Consider the following 20,179-nt stretch of genomic DNA (forward strand, 5'->3'; position numbering starts at 1 on the left):
GAAACTTAAAGGCCTTTTTTGCCTCAATAGAAACCAAGTCTGAAGTATATCGGGCTAAAGCTGTAAACTCTACCTCTCGTATTAGGCCACCGTCTTAGTACCTTGCACTAAGTCGATGAACTCGTAGGTCTTTTGCTCTCGAACCCATGTTGGATAGTAAGCTTCATTAAATTCTTGCTGGAACTCAGCCTAAGTCGGCTCCTTATCTCCTCTAGTGTGTAGTCTCTCACCATCTCTCAGCATCTCCTCGAAGCAAGAAGGTGCTAAGTTTGACTCGACAATCATCAACACAGCTAATCGAACTGTGGTACTTCTCTATCGCTAGCATCTAATTCTCAGCCGCTGCTGCATCGGAGCTACGATGGAACTCAGGTGGTTGGAAGGCCATGAAATCATTCAACAACTGGGTCCCATTATTTACCTCCACCATTGGAGCTGTTGGGGCAATTGATACTATTGGAACAACCGGCGAGACTCCTCCACTACCACTTGCCTCTTGAAACCCTTGGCTCGCCTGGTTGGTGGCTATAGTGCCCACCATTTGCATTGGCCCGATTAACATGCCCTGCATCTCAGCCATCCCATGCCGAAGATCATCATTACTCGACTCCCTTGGCTTCTCGGGCGTCTAAACAGGAACCTCATTAGGAATGGTAGCAGCCTTTCTACGCGTCCGATGTCGTCCTCTTGCATTACTCATCTTACCTACATCACCACATAGGGTTAGAAAACACTGTCTAATTGGGTCTAAACTACCTAACTGACAAACTCGGGTCCTATCTCTACCCAACATCCTATGTGTGTATGAGAGACTCTAACTCGACCCTTGTTCTGATACCAACATTGTAACACCCCATCCCAAGGTCCTATGAAAGATAAGAATAAAGAAGCATAAATATGAATAAATAATAAACAACTCCCATAAAAACTGGAAATATAAAATCTTGACTATGCTAAAACTCAAAGCATAATTGTACTCATCAATCTCGTCCACAAAGACGACAACTAACAAAAGAATCCCTCAATACTAAATGAAATAAAAGACATCTAAATAGCTAGACTATCAAGTCCCCAGAAATCTTTTGGGTATGAGTGGTCTCCACGTACACACGCTAACGTCTCCCACTGCTAGGACCCACGTCAGGTACTCTCTCGCTATGACCTAGAATGGTGAAGAATACAAGGTGAGTCACAAGACTTAGCAAGTAATAAGCATGACAAAAAATATATGGCTGAGCCATGGAATATCGAACTCATCATAGACTAACTCATCTCAAAACTAAGAGATAATAGACCATAGACTCAGGGATACCTAATCTCGTAACTGATCTCATAACTGATCTCATCATTGAGGGATAGAAATATTGGATGTACTATATGGTTACACAGGTACTCATGTTATAATGCATAAAACATATATAACGTATGCAGGTATGCAACCTTGGCCCTTAGGCCCACATAACTCAAATGCATCTCTTGGCCCTAAGGCCCAAATAATCTCATACCCACCTAAGTCTGAAACCTGCAACCATAAAACAATAAGCATATACTCACTAGGGTCTAAACCCTTGCTACCTGATACCTCCAAGAGCAAAAATAAAATATCTCAACTCTAGGGTTGCCGCCCTTCGCTACTAGTAGTGGGAAATTCTCAAAACTGAGCTCACGGGATCCCCTTGGGGGCAAAGTTGCCTCAGTGCACAATGCATAAATAGATGCTAGCACACAATATGATGTGTTCCACATAATAACATGCTCCATGCTCGCACAAGATGTATGTACATATAACCACATCATAATTTCACACAAAAGTATGAAATGCACAAGTTGTTATTACTATTATTGTATTCCAAATATTTTAGTATTTGGATTTGGTGTATAGACTAGGTAGGGACTTTATGGTTTAAAGCTTAAGCATCTTGAATTAATTGTATTTTCTCATGAAATACAAAATTTATTGATATTTTTTTTTTTTTAGGGTTGCAACATGAAGATTTCCCAGGGGAGTCACCCATCCTATCATTACTCTCACTCAAGCATGTTTAATTTTGAAGTTGTTGTAATATTGGTTGCAAATTTGGATGTAGTGTATGGAATTTGGGTGTGAGTGGCTTACACACAAGTCCCATTTGAATGTCTCCGAAATTCATTTGGATGGATTTGGCAAAACCCAAGCAATTGAACGTGAGATTGCAAAGAATTTGAATGGTACAGTACCCCATTCGAATGAGAGGAATGGAAATACACAAAGGTCATCCGAATGTCAATAATTTCATCTGGATGCTAGATGTTACAATGCAAAGGCCATTCGGTTATTGCAATGGGCATTCGGATGAGGGGTCTTCCATTCGAATGAGGAGACTCATGACAAGGCCATTCGGATGAGGGGTCTTCCACTTGGATGAGAGGTATAGAAGCTTTAAGGCATTCGGATGTTATAGGAACTCATTCGGATGGGCTCTCTAATATCCGGATGTCACTCTCATTAGATTAAAACTAATCCGGATGTCTATAAACTCATTCGGATGTCTGCAAATTTTTACTGCAACCCACATACAATAACAACGATACATATAAGTATAAAACACAATCAAATCTTATGAGGGCTACATAATTTCAAAAGAAAATGTTGGGAGAACAATCCCAATTGAAAAGGATGGAATCTAGGATGATATAAGAACGGGTTTAATGAAAGCATGAACCAATAACCAAAGAATAAATAAATACAACAAATGGTATTCATATATATATATATTTATAGGCATTTATTGAACACTATATTTAAATGAAGGAGAAGAACTGAAATGTATCAACTTGAATAATCTTGTGTATGGAAAGCCAGAAAAACTCATACAGATAAAAGGGATCAAGAACTTGTACGAATCAAGGGATACGAACTTGCAGAAAACCAAAAGGGGTAGGATACTTGCCTCTTGAGACCACTATAGTATAAACCTTCTGCACAATCTCGCCTCTGTTTCTGCTTCTCTTAATCTCTCTATTCTCCCTTCTCTGTTTGCCCAGAACGTCCACAACGGCGCAAGAAGCATTACGAAAACTTCATGCATAATTATATATATATATATATGGCCTTAAAACACTACGTCCTTAGAATCCCACTTCAACATTAACTTTTATTTCCCATCTAAATAATCCTTAATTAACTTCTTCAATTCCTCCAATTATTGTTATTGATATCCTCTAAAAATATTCTCTAATAATTCCTCAATTATTATTTCTCTAATTTGCTCTTAATTACTCTTTCCATAATTTCCACAAAAATCATAACTTTCATAAAATCCCAAAATTCCATTTAATGCTATTTCCTTAATTTAAATTTCTCAAAAGTCCAAATCCATAAATTAAATCAAATAAAATTCTAGCACCATAAATAAATCTAATAAAAATCCCGGGGTCCCCTAACAGGTCACTACAAAATGTCTCCTCATAATCAGTTCCATAAATTTGAGAATAAACTTGTGCAACTAACCTGGCTTTATATTGATCTATCCTTCCATCTTATTTGTATTTGATTATAAACATCCATTTGCAGACTAAAATCTTCTTATTCCTTGAGAAATCTACAATACTCCAAGTGTGATTACTATTGAGTGCTCACATTTCTTCCATCACTGCCTCCTTCCACTTAGGGTCTGCCAATGCTTCTTGAATATTTTGAGGTATGGCCATTGCATCTATAATCGTAGTGAATGCATTAAGCTATTAAGATGTTTGATATTGGGTGCTTTACTCAAGACCTTACCCATTTTCTAAGAGCAATAGGAACATTTAGATCACCGTTGGCTACAGTGTTGTCCTCCACATTTGTTGGACCTTCTCTTGGTTTTAATGGTTCGCTAAGTTGAGGAGCCGAATGTTTAACTCGTCTTGAGTATACTTTAATTGGTTGTTCTAGGCACAAATGTAATACCCGAGATTTTCATACTCAAATTTGAGGTAGTACTCGAGATTTTCAGGTTCAAATACTTGAGGAAATAGGTATTTTCAAGGAATTGCTGAAGCCTTGAGGCAAAAATTCAGTTTCCTTTTAAGGAATTATAATCTACCTAAAACTTTGGGGTATTGGCATAATAAGTTCATTTTTTGGGGACCAAAAAGTGAAATTAAAAATGGCCAGTGGACCAAGTTGCAAAGGGTTTAAGTGCAGTTATGTGAAAAGTTCAAGCCAAATCGTCGTTTGTTGAAGCCTTAAAATATCTCTTCAAAATATCTTGGATTTCAAACTCAAATCAAATGTAGTTTTGGGTAGTTTTAAAGTCCAAGTCCAAAGTCTTCTCCAAGTCTTTTGCTTAGCTTTCAAGGTTACTTAACCTCCAAGGATGGGACACGTGGCATATTTTGATTGGATGCTCATGGATGGAATGATGACGCGACACGTGGCGCAATTTGATTCGCCGGAGTTTCCTATAAATAAGAACTTTGGGGTTATTCATTTTGGGCACCAAGGTGGAAAAAGGAAGAATTTTTTAGGGAGGAAACACTGCCAGAAGAAAGGGAAAAATCTGCAAAAGAACGAGGAAGAAAAGGCTTGCCGGAAGGTTCAGGACCGCCACCGTAAAGCATTTCAAACTTCAGTGAAGATGCAAGGTAAGTTAGATTTCTTTCCATAATCGGGTAGAGGGATGAAAGATGAGCAATTAGGAAAAAACGAGGGTCGAATCACAGTTAAAACGAGAGAGATATGATCAAAATACGAAAACTACATGAAGCTGGCCAAAAATAGGGGGCGGTGCACGAGCTTCACACGTACGACCTCATTTTTCTTGAAATTTTGCATTAATGACCCTTGAATTAATCCCTGCAACTCTGTATAAAAATATTTGGCATTTGCCTTACTAAAACTCATATTTTGGCAATAACCAGCCTCGGTTTGCATGTAAACTGTGTTTTCTAGTAAAGTCGAAGGTGAGGGGTTCTGGTGCATGCCTTTTACTTTCTCTTGATCACTCTTGGTTTCATTTGTGGATGGTTTGTTGCTTATATCTTATGTTTCATTTGTCTCGAGCATATCCTTCCTACTTTGTTGAATCGGGTTTGACCATGACAGCTTTCACGCGTGGCTTGTGGCTTTCATATCATATTCCTTCTTCTTTGTCATACATCTTTTCATTTGGTGACTGTGGCTAGTTAGTGGCTTGTCATGGGTGAACTACCATGAGGGCCTGTGTAAGGGGGCTACCTCGAGCTTGTGTAAGGGGGCCGAGGGGTTCATGCATGGAAAGTAAGAAAGATATCTTGTGCCTATGTAAGGGGGCCGAGAGGTTATATCTCATGTTTATTTTTATATGCATCTCGGTATTTGTATCTGTGGCTAGTTGTTGAGACATCAGAGGGGATCTCGTGCTCTTGCGGTGAGCCTAGACCTCATGCTCTTGCGGTGAGCCATGATCTTGAGAGATTTCGTTCTTATTTCATCATAACTGCATATTGCTCTTGCATGCGTCATTTCCTTTCTCATATCACTCACTTAGATGTAACAATCTAACTCGGGTGTTTCATACCCTTGGGATATTCAACATCCCAGGTATAACAGTCGTGCCAGGTACTCGGAGATAAGCAAGAGAAAAGGGCTACGAAGAGGCCGAAGTTTAGTTTAACTTCCTATTACTCATATTCTTTGGATCTTATGTAATCTTTGGGTTTGTTTTGAGAGTTGTGTATCGCGATTGTATAAATAGGGGTTATGTAAGGCTTGGATTTATTTATTATGTTGTTAAAGTTGTAATTCGTGATTGCTATGTATTGTAATCGCGGTAAGATATATTTATTGAATTTTGGAAGTCACATTAGAGGTTTTACTGTTGGGAATCCTTTTTATCTAGCTTTGCTAGCTATTAGGTTCGATCTTTCGCTTCCGTTGGTAAGGATTTCCTTAACGCTCTTGTGGGATATTAGTTTGTATTTAGCTTCATTGTATAATTAAAAAAGTGGGGGCATTACAACAAGTCTTCCCCTAAATCAATTACTCTCGGTTCAGGTTGAGGTTCTTAGGGAAATGATGAATCTTAGTTATTTGGTTCAATTATTGTTAGCTATGATTTATCAGCTACAACTACTTGAATAGAATGGCCATTTGGAAGGGTTAAAGGAATTGGCAATGTAATGGGCATTGGTACAATAGGATCTCAGTGATTTCCTTCCATTTGTATCAGAGTATTTGAGTGAAGAAACTCATCTTCAACGAAGGAACATCACAGGACACAAAGAATTTTTGTGATGTAGGACAAAAGCACTTATATCCCTTTTGGGTAGGTGAATAGCCAACAAACACACACTTAAATGCCTTAGGTTCCAATTTGTAATGGTTAGGATTGTTCTGATAAACATATACCACACACCCAAACACTTTAAGAGAAAGGGTATTGAGAATTTGGACATTTGGAAAGATGGACATAAGGTTGTGCAAGGGGTTTACTAATTAAGAACCTTGGAGGGCAGTGTAACATCCCTGACCCTAGGAAATAATTAATTATTAATTTATTGAGAAATTGTAGTTTTGAGGAAATCAAAGAAAAATAATTGATTTCTAGGTATTTAAGAAATTATTTATTTGGGTGTTATGCCTATGATAATTCATTTGTGGGTTATTGAGTATTTATAGATTTGAGAAAATTTAATTAAATTTAATATATTAGTGAATTGGGAATTAATGAGATTTTTGTGGAATCTTAGGTTGCAAGCATAATAATAGGAAAGCGAAAGTTGAATGACCTTAAAAATGAAAGTGAAGCAAGATCGCTACGGGGCAAGTAGCGTAATTCAAAATTTTTGAACCTTACCCCGATCCCAGCGATTGGATCAACATCGAAATCAAATCATTCACATACAAATAAATATAAATCTAAGCTTCAGATTTTTGAGTCATCCACGGATTCGAGCCGTCCAAGCGTTCGGCCTTTAACTCCTGATGCACAGCACGCGTCCATTGGTAAGGAGAGTGGAATAGGAGTGCTAGCTCCTTCTCCTTTTTGTGGCTTGTGTATGAAGGAAAAAAAAAATGCCCACGTTTCAAATCCATGCCAAAAAGAAACGGGAAATAGTGAATGGCAATTCATTTTTTAACTCTTGAAAAACTACACCAAAATAATCACTAGTTTTGGCAACCCATAAAGGGGTATTTGTAAGGAGCTCTAGGGTTTCTTAAACCCTAATGGATATGGGCCGGCCCATTTAATTTAGTCCAATTAGGAACTTAATTAAATGGGTTTATTCTAGTCCAACTAAAAATATAATTAAGTGACCCAAATCCATTTATAAAATATTTAGCCCAAATCTAATTCAAGACCAAATATTTATTATTTAATATTTAGTCCAAATCTAATTTAGTCCAAATATAATATTTAATATTTGGCACAAATCTAATTTAGCCCAAATATAATATTTAATTTAATATTTGGCCCAAATCCAATTTAGTACAAATATTAACTTAAGACTAAATATATTTTATTTCCTATTTGTCACTCCAACAAATAGAAAATTATTAAATTATAAACTCCTTCCTAATTTAATTAATTGCCATTCTAGGAAACTTTTTCCTTATGATGACCCCTCGTCATATCAAAATCATTACATCTATTTGTCTTTTTTCCGTGAGAACCTACAACGGCACAATTTCTTGCCGAAGTGTCCCACTTAACAATATGTCCGCTCTACTAGTTTAAGCCAAGGACCGTGCCTATTGCATATGACTCATTAGGTTTCTGAATATGTTGGCAGTGTGTCAGTACAAACACATAAAACAAGATTGGCCTCTAGCAAGGCGTTATGCCTACCCAATTATTCAGAAGGATTCATAATCCTCAAATAACCTTTCACAAGCATGATTATCCTATAATTCGATCATCTCGTCAATGTATCCTATGTGATCTCAAGTTGGCAACGTGTTGCTTGATTATTATGATTACATAAGTTTTTCTTCGATCATCCAGATATCTTCACTTAATAGAAAGTGAATCAATAATTCCTTATTGATCTCTTTCACCATGGCCATGGATTTAAAGTGAGTATCCACCTAAAGCGTCTTAGATACGTCATCCTCTATCAAGGGATAGACGAGTCCCATCTTGGCTATGCACCCATCTCCATAAGCCTTGCAATATGCCCAACGATCGCCCACATGTAGCCTTTATCTAGGCCCATCGAAACGATGTCAAAGCATTTCGGTCTTCTTATGAGATCACGATTACAACCTCAAGTCCAAGAATTAGTTACACCCATCTCGTATGAGAATACCCTCAACATATAACTAAAATGGATTCTCATGGCGAGTCATGTCCAGTGACACGTTCTCTAACATTAGTCACCTATGTACTTGTCTAGGCATCCCCATGCCTATGGTTGTGAGACCCCCATTACTATCACATAGCAAAAACATAACACATACAAGTCTTACCACAATTATCAATGTCCATTTTTGACATTGCTACGACTTGGGATGTGTAATGATGTTTAGAAACTGTGATGCATTATCTCACATCTTTATAGATTAATCACAGTATACATCATATGGACTTCTATTTATTTTCATTTGGTTATTATAATAATAACAAGAAACTAATAGAATGACTTCTTATGAATTTGAACAACTCCTTATTCAAATAATAAACATAATTACAATTGTCAGTGTACAACATGCCCAATCTGGTTGGGTCTGGAGCACCTACATGACTGCTACGCTACCCTGCACATTTATTTATCAAAACAACAACCAAATTTATCAAACATTAATCCTTTTGTTAAAGCAGGTATAGGGCGATTATACTCGCCAGTGTGCGAGTGTGCGTGTAGTACAATTTTAAATTTATAATTCGGTGAGTCCGAGTCGGTTCACAGGGAGATTATTTTGGATGAAAACAGAAATCACTGAATATTTGATTTTAAGAGGTGATTAAGATAATCTAAAGGAAATGATTAAAACTAAATTAACAATGAGTTTAAGTAGCTTGGGTCAAGACAATTTCAGTGTCAAAACCAATTAATTCCCAACTTAATAGAAAAGATCAATAATATTCATCTGAATTAAGTTTTGCAGATCTATGAGTAATTTTAGTTCAAGATAATGATAATTCTTGTTTAAGCAATCTCCATACATGGCATGGAAATTCTAAGTCAAGCAATTATCATAAATTGAATTATATCCCACAGATAGAATTTATAGGTACAGATTAATCATTTGGGCTTGGGTATGAAAACATTTCCAGGTCTAGCAATCTCCATACGTGGCATGGAAACTCTAAGTTAGGCTTATGCTCCAATCCAAACTCAAAGATACACTATACGCACACTGCTCAAATTAAATCAGATTAATATTACACAATTGAAGCGCAGCTTTCTTTGGGAATCATTGGCGTTGGACACTGTCCTTGCCTTAACCCAAGATCGGATTTAGCTACTCATCTTCATTTTTAAAATAAATTGGCAGGAATTTAAATGACGGGAATTAAAAGACAGTATTTAAAAGACTATTTTTTAACCGACCATATAGGCGGTTTATAATGAAAAGACAAGAATTGAAAGACTATTTTTTAACCGACCATATAGGCGGTTTATAATGAAAAGACAAGAATTGAAAGACTATTTTTTAACCGACCATATAGGCGGTTTATAATGAAAAGACAAGAATTGAAAGACTATTTTCAACCGACCATATAGGCCGTATATAATAAAAAGATAATATGAATAACATAATACAACTATATGGAAACAAAGGTTGAAGATTTAAGAGAGAAATTCTAAGAACGAAATCATATTGAAACTAAAGTGAAAATTTTGAGAGAGAAATTTCAAGAACATAACTATACTTTCATTATAGGAAAATTGAATGGTTACAAATGCACCCTAAGTGCTCTATTTATAGGGTAAAAGATGCAATAGAGACCACTCAATTATATAATTTAATAATACAAAATATCTAAAGAAAAATAAAATAACTAATTTAAAAATACAAAGATAAATAAAATATCTAACACATGATGTAAGCGATGATGTCATTCCAACTCATGATGTAAGCAATGATGTCACTCCAACCCATGATGTAAGCGATGATGTCATCAATTTGTGGGACTTGGGCTTTTCATATTTTTGGGCTTGGGCCTTCCTTGTGTTGGGCTTGGGCCTTCCTTGTGTTGGGCTTGGGCTTGGGCCTTCCTTGTGTTGGGCTTGGGCCTGGGCTTTCCATGTGTTGGGCTTGGGCCTGGGCTTTCCATATTTATATTATTATATATATATTATATTATTATATATATTATATTTAATTTTTTTATATTTTATATATTTTATATTAATATTTTTAAACATGCACAAAATTTCAAAATGCATAATAATATTCAATTTAAACCATTTTAAGATCAAAATAAGGGTGAAATTATAATAAAATTTTTACAAAATTGATCACTAATCACACCCCCCAACTTAAACATTGCTAGTCCCATAGCAATTAAACTTTACACTGGCCAGATTTATTCACAATAATCACATGAATATAAAAATTTCAAATTCTAAACGGAAATACATAGAACAGAACAAGCCATCTGTCATACAGTCGAATATTCTAAATTAGATTTCGGTCAAAGGTTATACAATCTTAGGAATGGCAATTAGGATGATCATTATTCTACTTTATTCCCTCGAAGTTTCGACTTCAAACCTTACTATGAATTTTCCCTCAAATAAAAAAAATGATTCCTTGGGTGTACACACAAGGGAGCCACCGTTTTAAGAGTAAATGTAAAACAAGTTCAAACTCGGTGTCGTCCCAAATACAAAGAACGTATTTTCATGAAAGAATAGGGAATTTAACATAGCTTCATGACTGGAATAATGCCATAGATAAATAACTTCTGAATTTAAACAGAATTCTTTACTCTGAACTCGAATCCTAAGATCACATGATTTATAGCATCAAGAGGGACCAGACTGGGTTGTAATGGGGCTATGAGGTTAATACGGGTTGTCAAAGAAAAGGGTAAAGTGTGCAAAGGGTGTGTTGGGATTTTTTTTTTTTTTTTTTGACACTAATATCAAATTAAACATATATTTTTTTTCTTCAGCATTTATTTTGAAACACTCGTGCTGAAAAGCTAAGAGAACTTCCATTTTTTCTTTTTTTTCTTTTTTTTTTCTTTTCTTTCTCTTTTTTTTTTCTTTTTAATATGAAAGTACCGAGATAGACTGATTCCTAAAAACACACCAGGTTGGATAAACTTCATATGGTTCTAGGTTAGACGAGGGTAATGAAAGGAATTATGCTAAGAACAGCTCAAATGGGCTAGCAAGGGGGTTAATGTGAAGAAAGAAAAAGGTTAATAGGTCCAAATTGAAAGAAATTGATCCCCTATCATGCTTCTATAAAACGATGTTACTCAGTCAACTAATTCAGAGTTTGAAATCAGCCAAATTCATCCGCCATCATACTAGACATTCAAAGCAAATTGATGTTTTGAAGCTATTGAAAATATGAGATCAACAATAAAACGCATTTAGAATAAGTGTTATTTCACTCAGAATTAATGATCATTAGGCTCAAACACTCACTCGGGTAATAGTCTCCACTTCTGTTAAGGGATCATGCAGTGTGCTAATTACCATTGCCTTTGACTTTATGACCGATAAACCAATTTCTAATTATTGAACACCCGATGCATGCAAATCACTTATTCTAATCCCACATATCTACGGTTTCAAATAAGAAATTAATGCATTCATGATTCATACTGCAAATTCAACTGGCTGTCAGTTTATAACTCCAAAGCTTTAGGGATAGCATTATTTAAAGCACGCACAATTTTTTGATTTTTAATAGGAGTAGATAAAAGTAAATAATTCACATAAAATTACAAGCATGCAGTTACAAATTCACAGTTAAACATGGACTAGATAGTTCATAAATATACCTTACTCCCTCCAACTTGAATTGCAGTAATAAAATAGGGTTTGTTAGGAATACCTGTAACTCCACGAGTCTGTAAGTTTACTGTGAACTGTTAAATCTTCAACAAACAAGTGAGAATACCCTACATATATTTTTTATATTTTTTTTCTTTTTCACATCAAAATAAGAAAAATTCATGCAAGTCATATAATAAAGAGATGCGTCTCAAGAGTACAAAAAGTACTCCTTACTCAGCCATCTTATCATAGACTTGCCTAACAACATTCCATAATTTTTTAAAACAAAACATAAAAAAAATTCATGCAAGTCAAAATAAACAGATGCGTCTCAAGAGTACAGAAAAGTACTCCTTACTTAGCCATGTTATCATAGACTTGCTCTCCTTAGAGGGATAAATCTAAATTAATCGGACCCCTTTTGCGCTTGCTTCCAATTACCTTAGACCAGTCTATCTGAGGCTCGTAAGGATCATGCTGTGGAACATAAGTGTGTAATTTATCTAGTAGCTCCTCAATGGTGGATGCGGAAATGAGAATATTTCTTGCAGAAAGAGAAATGAACTTTTGTTCCACAGCCTGATCAAGAAAAGAGAGCAACCCATCAAAAAAATGGTTAATATTTAAAAGTCCAATGGGTTTGGTATGGAGATTGCTCTTGGCCCAGGAGATTATACAAAAGATTTCTTCAAGTGTACCAAAACCTCCTGGCAAAGCAATGAAGGCGTCTGACTGATAAATCTTACAAGCCATGCGCTCAGACATAGAAGTCGTTCTTATAAGTTGACCTCGTGTGTACCCGGAAATCTGTGGATCAGCCAAAGGGATTGGCATAATACCTACCACATATGATTGCCCAAGATGTGCAGCCTGTGAAACACATCCATTCAATCCACGACTTCCCCCTCCATAGACCAAATTAATTTTTCTCTCTCCCAATTTTATGCCAAGTTCGCTTGCTGCAAGTGTGTAACAAATATCGCTCCCAGGTTGAGAGCCACATAGTACACATATGGTATTGATTCGACGAACTGGCTGGCCTTCCATTTATGTTAGTTCTTTATGTATGCCCTGAAAGTAGAACTGGTTAAAGAGGTTTGGCAATCAAAAGTAACTACATAGAAATTCAACAATAAATAAACATAAACAAAAATCATGCGTATATACAAGTAGTTGTGATTGTGGCTCACATCTTCCTCTGGTTTTACGTCTAGAAACGGCTTAAACACCTTCTATGAAGCGGGGATAGGCTTCCCATCCAATTTTCTTATAGATTGGCAAACAGGGTCAATTATAGTCAGATTCCCAAGACTATAGCGTTGGTGGTCACTTCTAAACTAGGTCCATAAAGCAAGAATTTCTCGTTGCACTATTCCACACGGATGCGTCTCAAGAGTCAATCGGATATCATCCAAAGACTCCTTACTCAGCCCATCCTTTATGAAACAAATTTTATCATCTCGATTTATGGAAGTAAACCCCACAGATTTACATCGTGTGTTACAAGTCCATCGAGCACATTTGTGACAACCATTTAATCTTTTCGCTCTTCTTTTTTTCGAAAAACTACTCTTTCCCAATCCTGGAAAATGCTTAAAACTAGGTGAGGTTTCGCCAAGAAATCGAACTTTTGCTTCAATTAACCAGCGAATATCCTCAGGGATATTTTTATACATCAACATCCGAAGTCTTTCACACCTAGTGGCATAAATCTTTTTTAAATCATTTTGTGGGAGAGATGGATAGTACTTACGAATTTTCAAGAGGTGAAGATTCATTTTTTTTTAAAACAGAACTATAGTAAAAGAAAAGTAAAACAAAATAATGAACCTTACAAAAGGAACGAGAGTACCTGATCGGAGAATAACACAAATGAGAGAAGACTGAGCTCAAAGAAGTGTGGCTTGCCTCATGCAGATACGGGGTCTCTTATAGGGCTGTGGAAGTCACCATTCCAACAACTACACTTGGCTCGAGACGTGCCACAAGTGCAGGGTCACGTCTGGCGTCTCCTTTTTCAACGTTCGGTGTTTCTTTTCAACGTTCCGCGTCTCCTTTTCCTTTATAGGGAAGTGTGTCATTTCCTTTATAGGGCAGTGTGATTGCTCTGCCCAAAAAATAAATAAATAGTTGTCATCGGCGTTGAGTTTGTCTCCTTCTTATATTTTTATATATATATATATTAAGAAAATAAAGTTTTTATTTTATTATATATTTTTTTAATAATAATTTTTTTTTGAAGGGGCCTCATAAAATCAAAATCACATATACCACACAAAACAACAATTCCCACCTTACCCCCCAACTTGAATTGCGTATTGTCCTCAATCGACAATAATAGAAAAGATAGAGGATAGACATACCTGGCGGTCATCGATGCATGAATATGTGATGTTTTCTTCACCCTGAATAGCTACAGGGGTTGTTATTAATGTCCTGGACCTAAAGACATCCATTTAACCTAAATGGAAAGGTGGTCTTTTAACGTCAGATTCCCAGACGATACGAAACCTCTTTTACTCATTTAATGGTGGATCCCCTAAATCCACACTTCCTTCGTCTTCCTCATAACTATACTGATAAGGTTTCAACCTATGACCATTGACCTTAAGGCATTGCCCTGACTCTTGATTTTCAATTTCGAAAGCCCCATATTCCGAGATGGACTTGATTATGAAGGGGCCAACCCATCTTGATTTTAATTTTCCTGGGAATAAATGCAATCGAGAATCATACAAAAGTACCTGTTGCCCGACATGAAAGCTTTTCCTAATGATGCGTCGGTCATGCAACTCTTTCATGCGAAGCTTAGCCAGTCGTGCATTTTCAAATGCATCTTTTCTTATTTCATCAAGCTCATTTAATTGGAGCTTCCTAGAGAAGCCTGCTTCGGTCAAACTTTTGTTGATTCTTTGAATTGCCCAATATGCTCTATGTTCAATTTCCACAGGAAGATGACAAGGTTTACCATACACTAATCTATATGGAGACATTCCCAAGATCGTTTTATATGCAGTCCTATATGCCCAAAGAGCGTTTACTAATCTCAAAGACCAATCTTTGCGATTGGTGGCAACGGTCTTTTCTAAGATATGTTTAATCTCCCTATTAGCTAGCTCAGCCTGACCACTGGTTTGGGGATGGTACGGCGTGGAAATCTTGTGCAACACACCATATTTTTTCATGAGACCTGCCACGACCTTGTTACAAAAATGGGAACCCCCATCACTAATGATCGCTTGTGGCATCCCAAACCGACTAAAAATGTTTTCCCTTAAAAATTTCACCACAATCCTATGGTCATTGCTCCTTGTCGGGATTGCCTCAACCCATTTGGACACATAGTCAACAGCAAGTAAGATATACTCATGCCCAAACGAACTAACAAATGGACCCATAAAGTCTATACCCCAGCAGTCAAAGACTTCTAACACCTGGATTGGTTGTAATGGCATCATGTTTCTCTTGGATAGACTGCCTAGTTTTTGACATCGATCACAACTTGAACAAAATCTGTACACATCCTTAAATAATGTTGGCCAATAAAATCCACTTTGTAGAATTTTTGCAACTGTTTTCTTGATGGAAAAATGGCCTCCACAAGCAAGAGTGTGACAAAAATTTATGACACTTTGTTGTTCATGATTAGGGATGCATCTACGAATGATTTGGTCAGGACAATATTTGAACAGATACGGGTCATCCCAGAAAAATGTCACCACCTTCCTAAAAAATTTTTCTTTATCTAGTTTGGACCAATAATCTGGGATCTGTCTAGTGACTAGATAATTTGCTATATCAGCGTACCATGGAAAGGTGAGTGGTTCAGTTTGAGTGTTTGTTTGAAACAATTGTTCGTCAGGAAAGGAATCTTGGATTGGGTTTTCAAATTGATTAAGATTTTGGCATGGTAGACGAGACAAGTGATCGGCTACCACATTTTCTACCCCTTTTTTGTCTATGATCTCGATATGGAATTCTTGTAACAATAAGATCCATCTAAGGAGACGGGGTTTTGCATCTTGCTTTGTTAATAAATATTTAAGAGCAGCATGGTCAGTAAAAACAATCACCAGTGACCCCACGAGGTAAGACCGGAATTTGTCTAGGGCGTAGACAACTGCTAGCAACTCTTTCTCTGTCGTGGTGTAGTTCTTTTGAGCCTCATTAAGAGTTTTGCTAGCGTAATATATCACATAAGGTTTCTTGTCTTTCCTCTGACCTAACACGGCTCCTATCGCGTAATCACTGGCGTCACACATCAGCTCAAATGGTAGGGACCAATCAGGGGACTGAATGATAGGTGCAGAAACAAGTGAGTTTTTTAATTTCTCAAAAGCAGCTTGACACTTACTGGTCCACTCAAAGGGCATGTCTAGGACTAAAAGGCGACATAAAGGTTTGGCTATGGTACTGAATGAAGCAATAAAGCGCCTATAAAAACCAGCATGGCCAAGAAAAGACCTAACATCCCTCACATTCTTTGGGGCGGGTAATTTTTGAATTAATTCAACCTTAAACTGATCGACCTCAATACCCTTAGAAGAAACAATGTGTCCTAAGACACTTCCTTGAGTGACCATGAAGTGGCACTTCTCCCAATTTAGCACTAAATGCGTTTCCTTGCACCTCTCTAAGACTCTTTCTAAATTTTTCAGACAACTATTAAAGCTATCTCCATACACTGAGAAGTCATCCATGAAAACTTCCACCACATTCTCTACCAATTCACTAAAAATGCTCATCACGCATCTTTGAAATGTTGCAGGGGCATTGCATAGACCGAATGGCATTCGTCTGTAAGCAAATGTCCCAAATGGACAAGTGAATGTGGTCTTCTCCTGATCTTCTAACGCAATTTCTATTTGATTATACCCAGAGTACCCATCCAAGAAGCAGTAGAAGGCATGTCCCGCTATTCTCTCTAAGACTTGATCTAGAAATGGAAGCGGAAAATGATCCTTCCTTGTCACAGAGTTGAGCTTCCTATAATCAATGCACATACGCCATCCAGTCTGGATGCGCGTAGGGATGAGCTCATTGTTCTCATTTGCTATCACAGTGACTCCTGACTTCTTAGGTACAACTTGAGTCGGACTGACCCATTTGGAATCTGAGATGGGGTAGATGATACCTGCATCTAACAGTTTAAGAACCTCTCCCCGGACAACTTCTTTCATGTTCGGGTTCAAACGCCTTTGCATTTGCCTTACAGGTTTCGCATTTTCCTCTAAGAATATCCTATGGGTGCAGGTGAGGGGGCTAATGCCATGTAGGTCAGAGATAGACCATCCTATAGCTTTTTTGTGCATTCTGAGGAGATCTAGTAATGCTTCTTCTTGATGCAATTCTAGGCTTGATGAAATCACTACTGGCAAAGACTCCCTTTCACCTAAGAATGCGTACTTAAGGTGATTCGGCAATGGTTTTCTCTCAAGTTGGGGTGGACGAACCAAAGATGGTGTGGTTTCATTCCCAGGTAATTTCAATGGCTCTAGGCCAAGCATCAGTTGTGTGATCACCCTGGCTGACTCAACGTCAGGCTCTATCCCTTTCGAAGTTTGCTTCTCTAATTTATAAATAACCTGCTCATAAAGAGCCTCCTCAAAGTATTCTTCACTTAAGGTCTGGATTAAATCTACTTCCTCCAATTCCATTTCGTCATTTGGTTGCTTAGTTACCTTGAAAACATTCATCTCCACCGTCATATTCCCAAATGATAGTTTCATGATCCCATTCCTACAATTGATGATTGCATTCGAAGTAGCAAGGAATGGTCTCCCTAGGATAACGGGAATAGGTGACTGAGGACCCTGGTGGGGCTGGGTATCTAAGACAATAAAGTCCACTGGGAAATAGAATTTGTCCACTTGGATTAGGACATCCTCCACAATCCCACGAGGAACTTTTACTGATCGGTCAGCCAATTGAAGAGTGACCCTAGTGGGCTTGAGTTCTCCTAACCCTAGTTGCTGATAGACACTGAAAGGCAACAGATTGACACTAGCCCCTAGGTCAAGAAGTGCTTGGTCGACTTTTTGGCTTGCAATTATGCAAGCAATGGTAGGACATCCTGGGTCCTTGTACTTTGGAGGGGTCTTAAATTGAAGGATAGCACTTACTTGTTCTGTTAAGAATGCTTTTTCCCGCACATTGATTTTTCTTTTGACTGTACAGAGATCCTTCAAAAACTTAGCATACGAAGGTGTTTGCTTAATTGCATCCAATAAAGGAATGTTTATCCTTACTTGTTTGAATACTTCGTATATGTCTGCATTTGTTTTATCTCTTTTTGATTGGGTTAATTTTTGAGGAAAGGGTGGTCGAGGTTCAAATTTGGATCTCTCTTCAACACTCTTCCCTTTTTCCTTTTGCTTTCTCTCTTGCTCTCTTTCTTCCTTCTCAGCTTTCTTTTTACCCTCTTTACTTCCTTCATTCACTTCCTCATCATTCATTTCATCATGCCCTTGGTCTTTTTTACTAATGGTAGGCCACATTGTCCTAGGGTCCTTAGGTTTCTCAATTACTTTCCCACTCCTAAGGACAGTGACAGACTGGACTTGTTCATGATTCTCACTAGATGACCCTTCGGCTCTATGGGCTTGACCTACGGGGTTCGGACTTGGTTGTGAGGGAAACTTTCCTGGTTCTCTAACACTCAAGGTCTGAGTCAACTTAGTTAGCTGACTTCTCATGTCTTCTAGAGCCCTATTTGTTTGTTCTTGAAACTTGGCTACTTGGGTATTAGTTCCTATTTGACCTTGCATGAATTGTTGTAGGGTGTCCTCTAGAGATCTCTTATGAGGAGGTTGATATGCACCAGATGACCCTTGGTTTGGTTGGTAAGACTGTGGCTGTGAGGGGAATGGTGCATGGGGTTGGGCGGCAGAATCATTTCTCCATGAAAAATTAGGGTGATTACGGGAGTTGGGGTGGTATGTATTGGAATTAGGATTGTACCCTAAGTAGTTCCCACTCTGATTCTGATTCTGATAAGGCCTACCCTCTGTCTGACGTGGTTGTACTCCAGATGCTTGGCCATAGAGGACCTCTTTAAAAGCAGGAATGGTAGGACAATCTTCTGTCATATGGCCATTCGTCTCACAAACCACGCAAAGGACTTCCACCTCATGGACGGCCTTGGTTTTTTTTAACTCTAATTCTTCCATCTTCTTTGTTAATGCTGTTAACCGGGCATTGATGTTATCACTTTCACTTATTTGAAATTTTCCTCGAGGTTGTGGACTGACATGCTCTCTTGAGTCTTCCAAAGACAATGGACTTACCTCCCAATTCCTAGTATTCTCAGCTAAAGTGTCGAAAAAGTGAAAAGCTTCTTCAGGTGTCTTCTCATAAAATTCACCATTGCACATGGTCGACACTAACATCTTAAGGTTAGGGGTTAAGGCATCATGAAAAAAACTAACCACCCGCCACTGCTCAAAAGCATGATGTGGGCAAGTAAGAAGTAGATCTTTGAAACGATCCCAAGCTTGAGCAAATGACTCGGTGGGTTTACAAGCAAAGTTCATCATTTGTCTTTGAAGGGATGCTGTCCTATTGGCCGGAAAATATTTCTTTAAAAATTTAGTTTGCATTTCTCTCCATGTTCCTATTGATCTCGACTCTAATGTGTTTAACCACATTTTAGCTTTGTCTTTTAATGAAAATGGGAACAATTTTAGCCTCACAGTATCCTCATTGACATTCTGATCGACACAAGTGCCGCAGACCTCTTCAAATTCTCTCATGTGAGTGTACGGATTTTCCGAATCCATACCATGAAAAGTAGGTAACATCTGAATGGTACCCGGTTTAAAGTTGAATCTATGATGGTTAACTGGAAGTACAATGCAAGAGGGAGTAGTTTGCCTCGGAGGGTGCAAATAGTCCCTGAGAGGTCGAAGCATTTCAGCTCCCAAGGGATCTTGATCAACATGATCACCCCCTTGAGCAGACATGTTATCATTTTGTTGAGACATTAGAGATTGTGAATGGACTTCTTGTTCTAGCACTCTACCTGATCTAAGTCTCATACACTGTTTAGTAACTAAAAGTTACCTAACAAGTTTTTTTTTTTTTTAAGTATATAGATTTTTTTTCTTTATCTTTAAAATATTTATTATTTTTTTTGTTTTTTTTTAAAAGTAGTAAAACAACAAAAATAACACACTAAGTTACCAATTAATCTCCCCGGCAACGGCGCCAAAAACTGACTGCTACGCTACCCTGCACATTTATTTATCAAAACAACAACCAAATTTATCAAACA

General features: G+C 37.5%; 1 protein-coding gene across 1 annotated transcript; it reads right to left on the reverse strand.

Moving 5' to 3' along the window:
- Positions 1-328: 328 nt before the first annotated feature.
- On the reverse strand, positions 329-19,868 carry LOC127794773 (uncharacterized). The gene is given in 8 exon segments (XM_052326021.1): positions 329-628; positions 13,155-13,384; positions 13,520-13,655; positions 14,514-15,043; positions 15,548-17,135; positions 18,030-18,150; positions 18,403-18,868; positions 18,911-19,868. Coding segments are annotated over 8 exon segments (4,329 nt in total).
- Positions 19,869-20,179: the final 311 nt, after the last annotated feature.

Source organism: Diospyros lotus, chromosome 2, assembly GCF_014633365.1.
Source record: "Diospyros lotus cultivar Yz01 chromosome 2, ASM1463336v1, whole genome shotgun sequence".
NCBI lineage: Eukaryota > Viridiplantae > Streptophyta > Magnoliopsida > Ericales > Ebenaceae > Diospyros > Diospyros lotus.